This window comes from Mustelus asterias, chromosome 12, assembly GCF_964213995.1.
Source record: "Mustelus asterias chromosome 12, sMusAst1.hap1.1, whole genome shotgun sequence".
Classification (NCBI taxonomy): domain Eukaryota; kingdom Metazoa; phylum Chordata; class Chondrichthyes; order Carcharhiniformes; family Triakidae; genus Mustelus; species Mustelus asterias.
In genome coordinates, this window is record NC_135812.1 from 45,599,598 (window position 1) to 45,616,830 (window position 17,233).

General features: G+C 43.6%; 1 protein-coding gene across 1 annotated transcript; it reads left to right on the forward strand.

The window, feature by feature from the left end:
• Positions 1 to 3,193: 3,193 nt before the first annotated feature.
• Positions 3,194 to 16,347, forward strand: pex12 (peroxisomal biogenesis factor 12). Its single transcript, XM_078225137.1, has 3 exons — positions 3,194 to 3,462; positions 9,253 to 9,803; positions 13,419 to 16,347. The coding sequence occupies exons 1-3, from the start codon at positions 3,334 to 3,336 to the stop codon at positions 13,813 to 13,815; spliced, it is 1,077 nt and encodes a 358-aa protein (XP_078081263.1). The 5' UTR covers positions 3,194 to 3,333; the 3' UTR covers positions 13,816 to 16,347.
• Positions 16,348 to 17,233: the final 886 nt, after the last annotated feature.

Consider the following 17,233-nt stretch of genomic DNA (forward strand, 5'->3'; position numbering starts at 1 on the left):
AGTTTCTGGGTATGTGCGGGATTATATTTCAGATTCTGGGTCTGTGTGGGATTTTATTTCAGATTCTGGGTATGTGCGGGATTTTATTTCAGATTCTGGGTATATGCGGAATTTTATTTCAGATTCGGGGTATGTGCGGGGTTTTATTTCAGATTCTGGGTATATGCAGAATTTTATTTCAGATTCTGGGTATGTGCGGGGTTTTATTTCAGATTCTGAGTATGCGGGATTTTATTTCAGATTCTGGGTATATGTGGAATTTTATTTCAGATTCTGGGTATGTGCGGAATTTTATTTCAGATTCTGGGTATGTGCAGGGTTTTATTTCAGATTCTGGGTATGTGCAGGGTTTTATTTCAGTTTCTCGGTATCTGTGGGATTTTATTTCAGTTTCTTGGTATCTGCGGGATTTTATTTCAGATTCCGGGTATGTGCGGGATTTTATTTCAGATTCCGGGTATGTGCAGTGTTTTATTTCAGATTCTGGGTATGTGCGGGATTTTATTTCAGATTCTGGGTATATGCGGAATTTTATTTCAGATTCTGGGTATGTGCGGCGTTTTATTTCAGATTCTGGGTATGTGTGGGATTTTATTTCAGATTCTGGGTATGTGCGGGATTTTATTTCAGATTCTGGGTATATGCGGAATTTTATTTCAGATTCTGGGTATGTGTGGGATTTTATTTCAGATTCTGGGTATGTGTGGAATTTTATTTCAGATTCTGGGTATGTGCGGGGTTTTATTTCAGATTCTGGGTATGTGTGGGATTTTATTTCAGATTCTGGGTATGTGCGGGATTTTATTTCAGATTCTGGGTATGTGTGGGATTTTATTTCAGATTCTGGGTATGTGCGGGATTTTATTTCAGATTCCGGGTATGTGCAGTGTTTTATTTCAGATTCTAGGTATCTGCAGGATTATATTTCAGTTTCTGGCAATCTGCAGGATTTTATTTCAGTTTCTGGCTATCTGCAGGATTTTATCTCAGTTTCTCGGAATCTGTGCGATTGTATTTCAAATTATCGGTATGTGCGGGATTTTATTTCAGTTTCTGGGTATCCGTGGGATTTTATTTCAGATTCTGGGTATGTGCGGGATTTTATTTCAGTTTCTGGGTATGTGCAGGATTTTATTTCAGATTCTGGGTACCTGCGGGATTTTATTTCAGATTCTGGGTATGTGCAGGGTTTTATTTCAGTTTCTGGGTATGTGCAGGGTTTTATTTCAGTTTCTGGGTATCTGCAGGATTTTATTTCAGTTTCTCGGTATCTGCGGGATTATATTTCAGATTCTGGGTATGTGCAGGATTTTATTTCAGTTTCTCGGTATCTGCGGGATTTTATTTCAGTTTCTGGGTATGTGCGGGATTATATTTCAGATTCTGGGTATGTGTGGGATTTTATTTCAGATTCTGGGTATGTGCGGGATTTTATTTCAGATTCTGGGTATATGCGGAATTTTATTTCAGATTCGGGGTATGTGCGGGGTTTTATTTCAGATTCTGGGTATATGCAGAATTTTATTTCAGATTCTGGGTATGTGCGGGGTTTTATTTCAGATTCTGGGTATGCGGGATTTTATTTCAGATTCTGGGTATATGTGGAATTTTATTTCAGATTCTGGGTATGTGCGGAATTTTATTTCAGATTCTGGGTATGTGCAGGGTTTTATTTCAGATTCTGGGTATGTGCAGGGTTTTATTTCAGTTTCTCGGTATCTGTGGGATTTTATTTCAGTTTCTTGGTATCTGCGGGATTTTATTTCAGATTCCGGGTCTGTGCGGGATTTTATTTCAGATTCTGGGTATGTGTGGAATTTTATTTCAGATTCTGGGTATGTGCGGGGTTTTATTTCAGATTCTGGGTATGTGTGGGATTTTATTTCAGATTCTGGGTATGTGCGGGATTTTATTTCAGATTCTGGGTATGTGTGGGATTTTATTTCAGATTCTGGGTATGTGCGGGATTTTATTTCAGATTCCGGGTATGTGCAGTGTTTTATTTCAGATTCTAGGTATCTGCAGGATTATATTTCAGTTTCTGGCAATCTGCAGGATTTTATTTCAGTTTCTGGCTATCTGCAGGATTTTATCTCAGTTTCTCGGAATCTGTGCGATTGTATTTCAAATTATCGGTATGTGCGGGATTTTATTTCAGTTTCTGGGTATCCGTGGGATTTTATTTCAGATTCTGGGTATGTGCGGGATTTTATTTCAGTTTCTGGGTATGTGCAGGATTTTATTTCAGATTCTGGGTACCTGCGGGATTTTATTTCAGATTCTGGGTATGTGCAGGGTTTTATTTCAGTTTCTGGGTATGTGCAGGGTTTTATTTCAGTTTCTGGGTATCTGCAGGATTTTATTTCAGTTTCTCGGTATCTGCGGGATTATATTTCAGATTCTGGGTATGTGCGGGATTTTATTTCAGATTCTGGGTATCTGCGGGATTTTATTTCAGATTCTGGATATCTGTGGGGTTTTATTTCAGATTCTGGGTATCTGCGGGATTTTATTTCAGATTCTGGGTATGTGCGGGATTTTATTTCAGATTCTGGGTATGTGCGGGGTTTTATTTCAGATTCTGGGTATGTGTGGGATTTTATTTCAGATTCTGGGTATGCGGGTTTTATTTCAGATTCTGGGTATATGTGGAATTTTATTTCAGATTCTGGGTATGTGCGGAATTTTATTTCAGATTCTGGGTATGTGCAGGGTTTTATTTCAGTTTCTCGGTATCTGTGGGATTTTATTTCAGTTTCTTGGTATCTGCGGGATTTCATTTCAGATTCCGGGTATGTGCGGGATTTTATTTCAGATTCCGGGTATGTGCAGTGTTTTATTTCAGATTCTGGGTATGTGCGGGATTTTATTTCAGATTCTGGGTATCTGCGGGATTTTATTTCAGTTTCTCGGTATCTGTGGGATTTTATTTCAGATTCCGGGTATGTGCAGTGTTTTATTTCAGATTCTGGGTATGTGCAGGGTTTTATTTCAGATTCTGGGTATCTGCGGGATTTTATTTCAGTTTCTCGGTATCTGTGGGATTTTATTTCAGATTCTGGGTACTTGCAGGGTTTTATTTCAGATTCTGGGTATGTGCGGGGTTTTATTTCAGTTTCTCGGTATCTGTGGGATTTTATTTCAGATTCTGGGTATCGGAGTTACCCGGCGGTAGACCGAGTTCGCCGTTGATGGGCGGGGCAGCAGTTGGTGGGAGGTACTCTCGGTCGGCGGACGGGGCTTGCCAGCGGCGGGCGGGGCTTGCCAGCGGCGGGCGGGGCTTGCAGCCGGTGGGTGGGGCTTGCGAGCGTTGTCCAGGGAGACGGAGCGGCTATGGCGGAGCGCGGAGCCCACCTGAGGGGCGGGCTGTCGGCGAGCCCGGGCCGACCCTCCATCTTCGAGGTGGTGGCCCAGGACACGCTGATGTCGGCGGTCAGGCCGGCCTTGCAACACGCCTGCAAGGTGAGGCTTGAGTGCGGCCTTCGGGCGGGTGCGCACAGCTGACCCGGTCAGAGGGCAGGGAGCAGAGTCGGGGCCTGGGCCTAATCGCCCTGTGCGGGGAGCTGCTGAGAAGCTCAGTCAGGAGGAGGTGGATAAAGAGTGAGGAGATGATCCGGTGTCCTGGCCCTCACTCACCCTGCAACCGACATCACCAAAAACATTGTCTCATTTCAGATCCTAGATCAGTGATGGGACCGGGCGCCACCTGCAGCCCCGGGGCCATATCTGGCCATCTGGGTTCTGAGTACGGCCCACAAGACATTCTGTTGATCGTTGCCCATGCGCAGGGTTGCCATATTCCACTGGTTTCTATCCGTGTAATATTGTTCCTTCCGGAATAACTGATGCCCACGTAAAACAAGGGCACGTGAAGTGTGTACTGATTGCTCACAACATTGACTGAGAGAGCTCTACACTTCCTCTGTGCACAATCAAGCATAAATATTTCTTGTTTTTACCTCTTGAAGTTAATGTCAATGAAGAGAGCCAAGATAAGCATGGCGACTTCTTGCGAGCTGTGCCCAGCATACCCTCTAATTATATCTTTAGCTCTCGCTCTATGCTTTTAAAACTTTATTCTAACTCTTTACAACCTCTTTAAGTTGATCTTTCTCTCCATCATAGCTATGACTGTAAGCTACATTTTGCACTCTCCTTTCCTTCTCTATGTACGGTATGCTTTGTATAGCGCGCAAGAAACAATGCTTTTCACTGTATACCAATACACGTGACAAATCAAACCAAAATGAAAGATAGTTCTGTTAATATATGATGATTATGCACTTTCATAACCTGTTATGAAATACTCGATACATATTAAATGTACTCAATCTTACTGAAGGATCATGGTTAGTGGACATCGCCGACTTCAATCTTGCGATCCACTGAGACGAAGGAGGGCCAGCCATGCAGCCCACTCATTAGTCAAGGTTGCTCATCACTGTCTTAGATTCATAAACGTTTACAGCACAGAAGGAGGCCATTTGGCCCATCATATCCATGTCAGTCAACAAAGACCTGATGACATTCATCTCATTTTCCAATGCTTGGCCCATAGCCCTGGAGGTTATAGCAGTGCAAGAGAATATCTAAATAATTTTTGAATGTTACAAGAGTTTCTGACTCAACCACCCTTTCAGGCAATCAGTTCCGGACTCCCACTACTCTCTGGGTGAAAACGTTTCTCCTCAACTCCCTTCTTAGCCTTCTAGTTCTTGCTTAAATCTGTGTCCCCTGGTTATTGACTGGAAAAATAAGTGTTTTCCTATCCAACCTATTTATGCCACTCATAATCTTATACACCTCTATCAGGTACCCTCTCAACCATTGCTGTTCCAAGGAATCCAGCCACAACCTATTCAATCTTTCCTCATAGCTCAGACCCTCCAGGCCGGGCAGCATCCTGGTAAATTTCCTCTGCACTCTCTCCAGTGCAATAACCTATATTGTGGCAACCAGAACTGCATGCAGTACTCCAGTTGTGACCTAACCAGCATTTTATACAGGTCCAGCATCACCTCCTTCCTCTTGTATTCTATGCCTCAGCTAATAAAGGCAAGTATCCCTATGCCTTCTTCATCACCTTATCTACCTGCCTTGCCATCTTCCTATGCAGTCCTAGGTATTGTTGATCTTCAGTACTTTGCAGGGTCCTACCATTCATAGCGTAATTCTTTGCTGTGTTAGCCACCCCCAAATGCACCTCTCACTTTTTCAGGTTGAGTTCCATTTGCCACTGCTGCCCACCTGACCAGTCCATTGATATCCTCCTGCAGTCTACGCTATCCTCACTATTTATCATCCTACCAATTTTTGTGTCATCTGCAAACTTCTTGATCATACCCCCCACATTAAAGTCCAAATCATTAATGTACACCATGAATAGCAAGGTCCCCAGTACTGAGCCCTGTGGAACCCCACTGGATACAGACTTCCAGTCACAGAAACGTCCCTTTACCATCACCCTCTGCTTCCTGCCTCTCGGCGCATTTTGGATCCAATGTCCCATTTTGCTTTGGATTCCATGGGCCCTTTTTTGACAAGTCTACCATGAGGGATCTTATCAAAAGCATTGCTAAAGTCCACATAGACCATATCAAATGCATTACCCTTACCAAATTCCTAATTATCTCCTCAAAAAATTTGATATTTGTCAAACACAACCTTCTCATAACAAATCCATGCTGACTATCCCTGCTTAATCCATGCCTATCCAATTGAAGATGCATTCTGTCCCTCAGAATTCTTTCTAGTAATTTCCCTATCACCGAGGTTAGATTGACTGGCGGATAACTTCCTGGTCTATCCCAACCTCATTTTTTATTAATGGGCCAATGTAAACAGTCCTCTAATTCTCTAGCACCTCACCTGTGGCCAGAAAGGATTTGAACATTGCTGCTACTGCTCCTGATAGCTCTTCACTGGCCTCCTTCAATAGCCTCTGATACATCTCATCTGGGCCTCTATTTATCCGCTTTTAAGCCTGCTAAACCTGCTAGAGCATCCTCTCTCTGTTAATTTTGTCTAATATTTCACCGTTCTCCACCCTAATGTCTACACCTGCGTCGTCCTTTTCCATTGAGAAGACTGACGCAAAGTATTCCTTGAGTGTACTCGTGTCTTCTGAGTCCACATGCAGATAACCTATATGGTCCCATAAGACTATAAGACATAGGAGCAGAATTAGGCCACTCGGCCCATCGAGTCTGCTCTGCCATTCAATCATGGCTGATTTTTTTCTCATCCCCATTCTCCCTACCTTTTCCCCATAACCCCTGATCCCCTTATCAATCAAGAAGCTATCTATCTCTGTCTTAAAGATACTCAATGACCTGGCCTCCAGTCTTCGGCGGCAAAAAGTTCCACAGATTCACCACTCTCTGGCTGAAGAAATTCCTCCCCATCTCTGTTTTAAAGGATCGTCCCTTTAGCCTGAGATTGTGCCCTCTGGTTCAAGTTGGTTCCCTGATTGGTCCCACTCTTTCCCTAGTTAGTCTCTTGCTCTTTATATATTTTTAAAAAAACTTGGTGGTACAAATATATATATTAAGCCAAAACATTTTTATGCACTCTCTTAACTTCCTAAAAGTCCCCTCGTCCTGAACTTTTCATACTTGTCTGGGGTCTCTGCTGAATTGCACTCTCGGTATCCGCCACAAGCTTCTCTTTTCTTGTTGCAGCATTTTCCTGAATGACAGTGGCTGCACTATAAAGGTAATGTCATTGTCTGTAAGGTGCTCTGCAGTGTCCGACCAACTTGATGCCAGTAAAAGTTCATACTTGCTATTGGCTATAATTAGGAATAGGGCGGCACAGTGGTTAGCACTGCTGCCTCACAGCTCCAGAGACCTGGGTTCGATTACCTGCTTGGGTCACTGTCTGTGTGAAGTTTACACTTTCTCCCCGTGTCTGCATGGGTTTCCTACGGGTGCTCTGGTTTCCTCCCACAGTCCAAAGAAATGCTGATTAAGTGGATTAGCCATGCTAAATTGCCCGTTAGTGTCCTGGGATGCGTAGGTTAGAGGGATTAGTGGGGTAAATATTTGGGGTTACGGGGATAGGGCTTAGGTGGGATTGTTGTTGGCGCAGACTTGATGGGTCGAATGGCCTCCTTCTGCACTGTAGGGATTCTATGGAATACAGTATAATCTTGCTCCCTGGCAGAGACAGCAGCTGCTCTTGGATTTTCCAGCTCTGCTGACCAAGGTGGCACGAGAAGAATAAACTGAGCATCTTTGTTTCCAGATTCTTCATCTTAAATTCTCTCACCAGTAACCATAAGCACCTTTATGGAGCTCAGCTCAAAAGGCTGTCTCCAAACATGCTCCAAATATCAGTTAATCACTTTCACTTGGTTGTGTTCTCAGGAATAAGATTGTATATTGAATCACACAAATGAAATGGTGTTGATTCCTCGGGTCTAGCTCGTGCCAGTTGCTCTCTGGTACATCTTCCAAAAGACCATTCTTAATAGGAGCATGCAAAACATAGGATGAAATAAAACCCTGGTCCATTTAGTTCCCCTTGTGTCATCCTGGGAGTCATGTAATATCATAACAATGAAGTTGTTGATTAATCTAGCAATCAATTTCTAGCAATTAATTTGCAACAGACCCAGAAATGGTTCAAGGAAAAGTAAGAAGTCTCACAATAACAGGTTAAAATCCAACAGGTTTATTTGGCAGCACTAACTATTCTGAAAGCTAGTGCTGCCAAATAAACCTGTTGGACTTTAACCTGGTGTTGTGCGACTTCTTACTGTGCTTACCCCAGTCCAACGCCGGCATCTCCACATCAAAGAAAAGTCCCAGCTCACCCATTTCCTCCCAAGCAAGTTACACTTCACACGTGAGGCAATTCTGAGTGTTGGTGGACTTTTCAATTGGCGAAGGAGAATGACAGACCAGCCAGTCCTGCTATCACCTAACTCGTGTATGTTACCCCGGCAGGAGATGGTGATAAGGGACAGTGTTTGCTGTCACAGTTGATGCTGGATGCCAGGATTCTCTATTCAGTTGATGTACAATGGCATTTTCACTCGAAGATTAAATTTGTAATGTAATCATGACACAATGAGTAGAATTCAAAGTGGTTTGGTCTTTATGAAAGCGTTTGGTAATCTTTCATTTGGGATGGGAAGTAATGAGAGATGTATGCCATTTTTATGACGCTTTATAAGGCAGTAAATTTCACCATGATGTGCACAATTATACAGATTGTAAACAAACATTTTTAGGATGGCACAGTGGTTAGCACTGCTACCTCACAGCGCCAGGGACCCAGATTCAATTCGCGGGTCACTGTCTGTGTGGAGTTTGCACATTCTTCCCGTGTCTGCGTGGGTTTTCTCCGGCTGCTTCAGTTTCCTCCCACAGTCCAAAGATGTGCGGGTTAGGTTGATTGGCCGTGCTAAATTGACCCTAGTGTCAGGGAGATTAGAAAGGTAAATGTGCAGGGTTATGGGAATAGGGCCTGGGTGGGATTGTGGTCGGTACAGACCCGATGGACCGAATGGCCTCCTGTACTGTAGGGATTCTATGCTTCTATGAATGTGAAGACACTGGACAAAGCATAGATAGGCAACTTGTCTGTAACAAGGTAACACATTAGAAAGTCAAGACACTAGTGGGAGAAGGTGGATGTTTTCACCAAAAGGGTATATTTAGTTGTGAAGTAACTTACCAGGGAATGCTGTTGAAGTTAACAGTAAATGTTGGTTCCCCAGATCACTGGGTGTTTCTGATGAGGAGGGATTGAGAACTATGCTGTGAGGGCGGATATAGAGGAGCTGATCTATGTTAATAGAATTTTAAAATGCAGAAGCTGGCTGTTCAGGCCACTACACCTGTGCTGGCCTTCCATCAACCCCATTTCCGTAATAAAAACAGAAAGTGCTGGGAAAGCTGGGCAGGTCTGGCAGCATCTCTGGAGGAAGAAACAGAGTTAACGGTTCGAGTCCAGTACACTCATATTTATTCCAAAGAAGAATCATATTGGACTCAAAACATTAACTCTCTTTCTCTCTCCACAAATGCTGCCAGACCATTTAATTTTTCCAGCATTTTCTGTTTTACTTCAGATTTCCAACATCTGCAGTGTTTTGCTTTTACATGACCCCAATTACCATTATCTTTCAAGTGATCCTTTCAAAACATGTAAAAGTACCTTTCCAGAAATGGACAAAACTTCTGGCTAACTAAGACCCTGATGCAGGTTATAGCGAATTTACAGTCATGTATATTTCTCTTCTAGGTGCTTGCGGAACACAACCCTGGTCGCTATGGGTTTCTGTGGAGTTGGTTTGATGAAATCTACGTGCTGCTGGACCTCCTGCTTCAGCGCCACTATATGTCCCGGACCAGTGCTTCCTTCTCCGAAAACTTTTATGGTTTGAAAAGAATTCCGCTGGGTGGTGGCCGTGGACTTTGGAGACTAGCCAGCCACGGGCTCCCAAGGACCCAGCACTGGAGATCCCTCTTGGTAATAATAGCTATTCCGTATGTAAAAGTCAAACTGGACAAACTGTTTGCGAGGCTGCGAGAGGAGGACGACTATTCAATACATCTCCCAGAGTCCTCTTGGAAGCGTCTGTACAAAGCCTTCCTAGCGGCCTACCCCTTCGTGAACATGGGCTGGGAGGGGTGGTTCCTCATCTACCGGCTCTTGTACACCTTTGGGAAAACGCAATTCCACTCACCGCTGTTGCGAGTGGCAGGGGTCCGCCTGGGGAACCTGACTGCTGCAGACTTGCAGGATCTCGAGCAAAGATCCTCCTCCATCAGCGACCCCTCGCCCAATGAGAGGTAAGAAAAAAGCTTAGAGGAGGTAAGGTATGATGATCAGGAATGTAAGTTTTGAAGAAATGTTACATAAGTTGAGTGCACTTTTTATTTGAAAGAGAGAGTAGAGAGTGAGGAAACATATTGAGGTATCAAAATAGTAATTGGAATTAACAAAATGGATGCAGACAAATAGTTATTTGTGATAAAGGTTTCAAATACCAGAGAATACCAAGTTAAAAATGAGGATAATAATTGAATTGATTTATTATTGTCACATGTATTGGGATACAGTGAAAAGTATTGTTTCTTGCAAACTATAGAGACAAAGCATACTGTTTATAGAGTGCATAGGGGAGAAAGAAAGGAGAGGGTGCAGAATATAGTGCTCCAGTTACCGACAGGGTGAGGAGAAAGATCAGGTTAATATGTGATAGGACCATTAAAAAGCTTGATGGCATCAGGGAAGAAGCTGTCCTTAAGTCGGTTGGTACGTGTTTTCAGACTTTTGTATCTTTTTTCCGACGGAATAAGATGGAAGAGAATATGTCTGGCGTGCGTGGAGTCCTTGATTATGCTGGCTGCTTTCCTGCAGCAGGACGTTTAGATGGAGTCAACGGATTGGAGGCTGGTTTGCGTAACTGCCTGGGCTACGTTCACAACTCTTTGTAGTTTCTTACGGTCTTGGTCAGAGCAGGAGCCATACAAAGCTGTAATGCAGCCAGAAAGGATGCTTTCTATGGTGCATCTGTAAAAATTGTTGAGAGTCATAGTGGACATGCTGAATTTCCTTAGCCTTCTGAGAAGGTAGAGTTGTTAGTGGGCTTTCTTAACTTTAGCATCGGCGTGGATGGACCAGGACAGGTTGTTGGTGGTCTGGACACCTAGAAATCAGAAGCTCTCGACCATCTTCACTTCTTCACCTTTGATGTGGACAGGGGCATGTCCTCCACTACGCTTCCTGAAGTCGATGACTATTTCCATTGTTTTACTGACATTGAGGGAGAGATTATTGTCATCGCACCATTTCACCAGATTCTCTATCTCCTTCTTGTCCTCTTCCTCGTCATTGTTTGAGATCCTACCCACTACCCACTATAAGAAGGATGTGGAAGCGCTGGAAAGAGTGCAGAGGAGATTTACCAGGATGCTGCCTGGTTTGGAGGGTAGGTCTTATGAGGAAAGGTTGAGGGAGCTAGGAATGTTCTCTCTGGAGCGGAGGAGGCTGAGGGGAGACTTAATAGAGGTTTATAAAATGATGAAGGGGATAGATAGAGTGAACGTTCAAAGACTATTTCCTCGGGTGGATTGAGCTATTACAAGGGGGCATAACTATAGGGTTCATGGTGGGAGATATAGGAAGGATATCAGAGGTAGGTTCTTTACGCAGAGAGTGGTTGGGGTGTGGAATGGACTGCCTGCAGTGATAGTGGAGTCAGACACTTTAGGAACATTTGAGCGGTTATTGGATAGGCACATGGAGCACACCAGGATGGTAGGGAGTGGGATAGCTTGATCTTGGTTTCAGATAAAGCTCGGCACAACATCGTGGGCCGAAGGGCCTGTTCTGTGCTGTACTGTTCTATGTTCTATGTACAGTGGTGTCATCAGCAAACTTAAAAATGGAGTTGGAGCGGAATTTGGCCATAGATGTTTAAGGAGTATAGTAAGGACACAGCCTTGTGAGGTGTTAAGGATAATCACCGGGGAGGTGTCATTACATATCCTTACTGACTGCAGTCTGTGGATTAGGAAGTCTCGGATCCAGTCGCAGAGGGAGGAACCAAGCCTTCGGCCACACAGTTGGAGATGGGTTTTGTTGGATAATGGTATTGAAGGCTGAGCTGCAGTCAATAAAAAGGAGTCTGACATAAAAAGAACAAAGAACAAAGAAAAGTACAGCACATGAACAGGCCCTTCGGCCCTCCAAGCCTGTGTCGATCATGGCGCCTGCCTAAACTAAAACCGTATGCACTTGTGGAGTCCATATCCTTCCATTCCCATCCTATTCATGTATTCATCTAGTTACCCCTTAAATGACACTATCGTACCTGCTCCCATCACCTCCCCAGGCAGTGTGTTCCAGACATTCACCACCCTCTGTGTAAAAAAACTTGCCTCGCACATCTCCTCTAAACTTTTCCCCATGCACCTTAAACATATATCCCCTAGTACTTGACTTTTCTAGCCGAGGAAAGAATATCTGACTATCCAATCTGTTCATGCCACTCAATCTTGTAGGTGACTATCAGGTCACCCCTCAACCTGCGTCGTTCCAGTGAGAACAAGCCGGATTTATCCAACCTCTCCTCATAGCCAATACCCTCCAGACCAGGTAACATCCTGATAAACCTCTTCTGTACCCTCTCCAAAGCAGTGTCCTTGTTGTCCAGATGTTCCAGCGTTGAGTGTTTGGCCAGGGAAAAGGCATCTGCTGTGGACCTGTTGGGGTGATAGCTGAACTGTAGTGGGTCCAATCTGGGAGACTAGAGTTGATGTGTGCCATGGCTAACCTTTCGGAGCACTTCATGATGATGGATGTCAGAGCTGCCAGGAGGTAGTCATTAAGGCACACTGCTTGGCTTTTCTTGGGTACGGGATTATGGTTGTCTTCTTGAAGCAGGTAAGTCCCTCAGATCGGAGTAAGGAGAGGTTAAAGATGTCTGCAAATACCCCCACCAGCTGGCCACGCAGGATTGTCCGGGTACCCCATCTGGGCCAGTTGCTTTATTTGGGCTAACTTTCAAGAAAGTCGATCTGACATCTGCGATGGTGACCTTGGATATCGGTTCGAATGAGGCTGTCGGGGCGGATGATGTCCTGTCGCTGACCTCTTACTCAAAACGAGCATAGAATGCATTGCACACATTGGGGAAGGGTGCATTGCTGCTGGTGATTGTACCTGTCTTCACCTTGTAGCCCGTAATGTCGTATAGACCTTGCCGTAATCGGTGGGTGTTCATGTGGCTAGCTTGGTCCAGTATTGTCTCTTGGCGTCTTTGATGGTTCTCTATAGGTCGTATCTGGATTTCTTATATAGGTCAGGGTCACCCGACTTGAACACCTCAGCCCTGGACTTGAGTAGGCAGTGGATATTACTGCATATCCATGGTTTCTGGTTGGGAAACACTCCGATTAACACACAGTCTTCTATGTAGTTACTAATGAGAAGCAGCATACTCATTTAGGTTAGTCGCTAAGTTCTAGAATATTGACCAGTCCACTGACTTGAAGCAGTCCTGAAGGAGATCATCCATTTCCTCAGACCAACATTGCATGACTTTCTTTATCGGATTCTCCCGCTTCAGTTTTTGCTAGTAAGCCGGGAGCAGGAGCACAGCCTTGTGGTCTGATTTGCCGAAGTGTGGATGGGGGATAGAGCAGAAGGCATGTTTGATATTGTAGCAGTGGTTGAGGATGTTTGGGCTCTGGTGGGACAGGAGACCTGTTGCTGGTGTAGGATATCAGGATAAAAAGAGATTTGTGCTGAGAGTTACATTTTTTCTGTTAAATTAAGAACTCATTGTATTCAAGTTGGATCACAGATGGTAAGATGAGCCTCCATGGCACAGAATATTGGAACAATGCCTGCACGTATTCTGACCTACTCACTCATTCTCTCTCTCTCTCTCTCTGCAGTGTGGTTGGGAAGCTGACCTCCTTCGTTGGTAAAGCATTGGGGGGCATGGCAGTATCCCTATCGACTGGTGTTTCCGTAGGTGTCTTTTTCCTCCAGTTTCTCGAATGGTGGTACTCATCCGAAAACCAGGAGACGATTAAATCCCTCTCCTCCCTCCCGACTCCTCCTCCGCCAGTGCACTTTGACAGGCTGCCAAGTGAATCTTTACCTAGACTGAAGACCATGTGTCCCTTATGCAACAAGATTCGGACAAATGACACAGCCTTAGCAACCTCTGGATATGTTTATTGTTACCGATGTGTTTACAGCTATGTAAAATGCCACCAGCGATGCCCTGTGACAGGCTACCCTTCTGAACTGCAACATCTAGTTAAACTTTACTCTCCAGAAGCATGAAGGCACAAGATCCACCAATCTGAGCACACTTTTATTGATAATGCACTCTTTATAATATTCTCTAGCAGTTGTCTGACTCAGTGAAATGTGGTCTGCTGGATACTGCTGATGCACGTTTCAACTGTGCTGATATAATTACTTTTCTCCCTTTCTCTTAATTGTGCTGACTTGTATCATTCCTCATTTAAGTGGCCGTTCACTTATAAACCGAGACAGGAAATTCATCCATAAAGACATTGATACTGGTGCCTACAGATTCACCCTTTCCAGCAGGAATCATGAATGATGATCAGGAGGCCTGACCTAGAGTGCTAAAGCCAGTTTCAGCAATCTTGCTATCCTGGTTGAGAACAGCTGACGCTACATACACTGAGTCCTTCCTTTTTGTGTGGCTTAGAATTATAATGAATAATAGAAGGAGCCCCAGAACATCAAAATACATTTTGTTCCTTGGACATTGGGTGGGGTGTGGACTTAGTACTAAGACAGAAAAAAATTGGAAACCATCGTTGTAGGCGCTAGGCATGACCTCCCATGACAATTATGAACCTTTGAATGGAATCTTATCATTCCCAATTTGAGTTAATAAATGTTATTTAAGTGGTCCTGTGACACAGTGGGTAGTCCCTGCCTCTGAACCAGAAGCTCCAGGTTAAGTCCCACTTCAGGACTTGATGACCAAGGAATGGATAAACAGGTTACTTATCAACTTGTAAATCCTTCTAACACATGCTAATGGTACGAGCAGGAGAGATTCCTGGTCAGTCATGTGATGGAAAGAAATTGGAGCCTCTACCATCACTATCCATAGCTCCATGCTACAACATACATGTTGGGCGGCACGGTAGCACAGTGGTTAGCACTGCTGCTTCACAGCTCCAGGGACCTGGGTTCGATTCCCGGCTTGGGTCACTGTCCGTGTGGAGTTTGCACATTCTCCTCGTGTCTGCGTGGGTTTCCTCCGGATGCTCCGGTTTCCTCCCACAGTCCAAAGATGTGCGAGTTAGGTTGATTGGCCATGCTAAAATTGCCCCTTAGTGTCCTGAGGTGCGTAGGTTAGAGGGATTAGTGGGTAAAATATGTAGGGGCCTGGGTGGGATTGTGGTTGGTGCAGACTCGATGGGCCGAATGGCCTCTTTCTGTACTGTAGGGTTTCTATGATTTCTATGATTCTATGATGTGAAGAGTAAGTTACCACAGCAGTTCTTGATGCCTTGCGGGGCTGGTTGGCTCAGTTGGCTGGACAGCTAGTGTGGGTGAGATTGGAGTCGACAGCACAGAGTTCAATCCCTGTTCTGACTGGGGTGGATTTGGGACCTGCCTTCCTTGCCCTAGAGGTGCTGCAGATCATGATGCTTTGGGATCCTGTCTTCAGGCAGAAAACTCCAGAAGAAAAGACTGATGATTTAATCAGAGAAAAACAAGCGAATACAGGCTTACCTGATCAATAATTACTGTAATGTACAACCCTGGTTTATCTCCCAGACTGTTTACAAACTTGCATTGTTAGAAAGTGATCTAAATCTTTAAAAAAAGACTTCTTCTGGATTAGGTCAGATTCATAAATTGTAGTAATAGCCTTTAACATTAGCTGCCACAATCTGAATTGTTCTAGAAATGTACATTATAGGGGTCTAGATATATACTGTATACTAAATCATTTTGATTTAAATAAAGATTTTAAAAAAGTTTTATTGAAAAGTACAATAAACTGTACATCAGTTAAACCAGTTTTACATGCAAATTGTAAACCGAAGGCTTCAACATCTAAACTGAAGAGAGCACAGCCAGCAGAAATAGAAAGAAGAATGGTGAATTCTGCAAATCTCAAGCAAATCAGTGTTTATCAGAAAGAAAGCAGTTCATGTCTTCAGTAAGTCCTGAGATGAAGACATTGTTGGAGTTCCAAACAAACTAGCTTTTTCTGAAAGCAAGTTGTTATCCCAAGGAGCAGTTCATGGTAAATTGGATCCTATGCTGTTTTGTAATGCACAATTTTCTAGAATATTTGTTTATGTCGCATAGTCAGGGATTTTATAAGGAAGTTGGGAGGGAGGTGAATTATTCCAAGTGTAATTGAGTATACTCTCAAAGTATAATTAACTTTAATTAAGCACTGGGTGACTTCATTCAAAGTTAATTTCTATTCAGACTGGAATTGGTACCTTTGTAGCATCTTGTATTAAGAACCTGCAAACCTTCTGGCTCTGGTATATTTTTACTCCTGAAGTGTATTTTCTGAACATTGCAAATCACTGTCCTTATTTATACTTTAAATATTAGTGTGATATGTGAAGTGTGACAGATATCCTGTTTCTTGGACAGGGAGTGCATGTGTGCATTAAGTTTCTTATGAACATCTTCTGTGGTACTTCATTAATAAAATAAAAGTTTTATTTATAATCACGCAGGGGTGGGTGGGGAGGGGGGGGGGTGATTTTTTCACATTGCGGGCATTCCTGTGATCTGGGAGCCTTTGTGCCTTGGATCGATGTTACAAAATATCATTACAAAATATTTGTGGGCACAGTTCCTTTGTGTTGGCTGTTCTGTGACATGCTCAGATTGGTATTGTAGGAGGTGATACTTCTTCATTGGGAATGTATAATGCCAGCAGTGATTGCTATGCTCCCATCCAGTGTCTCAATAAGCAAAGGATTTTGCTAAATTAGAGTATTTTCAGTTGTAGACATGATGCCAGATATACTTCTGTTACTCACCCCCTCATCTGTCTCATAAATATATTTATTGGAATGATTCTGCATCTGCAAATACTTACAATTTCTTTAGTAACTAAATTCAAAATTTGTGGGATTTATTTGCATTGAAATGTACTATTGTCTATTTGACTCCTCCCAAAAATCAGAAATTACTAAATTGTATAATTCGTTATCCAGAAAATTATCCAGCTTCCTCCTGCACTTCCTGGCAGTCTAATTCCACTCTCTTTACAGACAGTTCTCTCCCCATCCCCTCAAATAATTGGCCCATAACTTCCTCAGAGGGATGATGTGCAGATGCCGGCGTTGGACTGGGGTAGGCACTGTGTGGTGAACCATCGTTGGTTCCCACTGGATAGTACTGGGCCAGGGCTGGCCAGCACTATGGGAATGTATATAGGTTACTGTGGGATTGTACTAATGTTGTTGTTGGGCTAGGGTGGGATTGATACACCTGTGGTTGTTACTGTTGTGGCACATCCCAGTCGGGCTCCGCCTCCTGGGAGAGGTATAAGACCCCCTGCTCGGACGGGACCCCTTCAGTCTGGGATAGTGTGTTAAAGTTCTGATAGTTCCATTGTTAGTTAATAAAAGCCTTCTTTTACCGAAGCTTTGAGCCTCGTGTCCAATTGATGCGCATCAATTTTATTAACTAAAATTAAACTCTCCACCTATAACTACATATCATGTATCGTCCA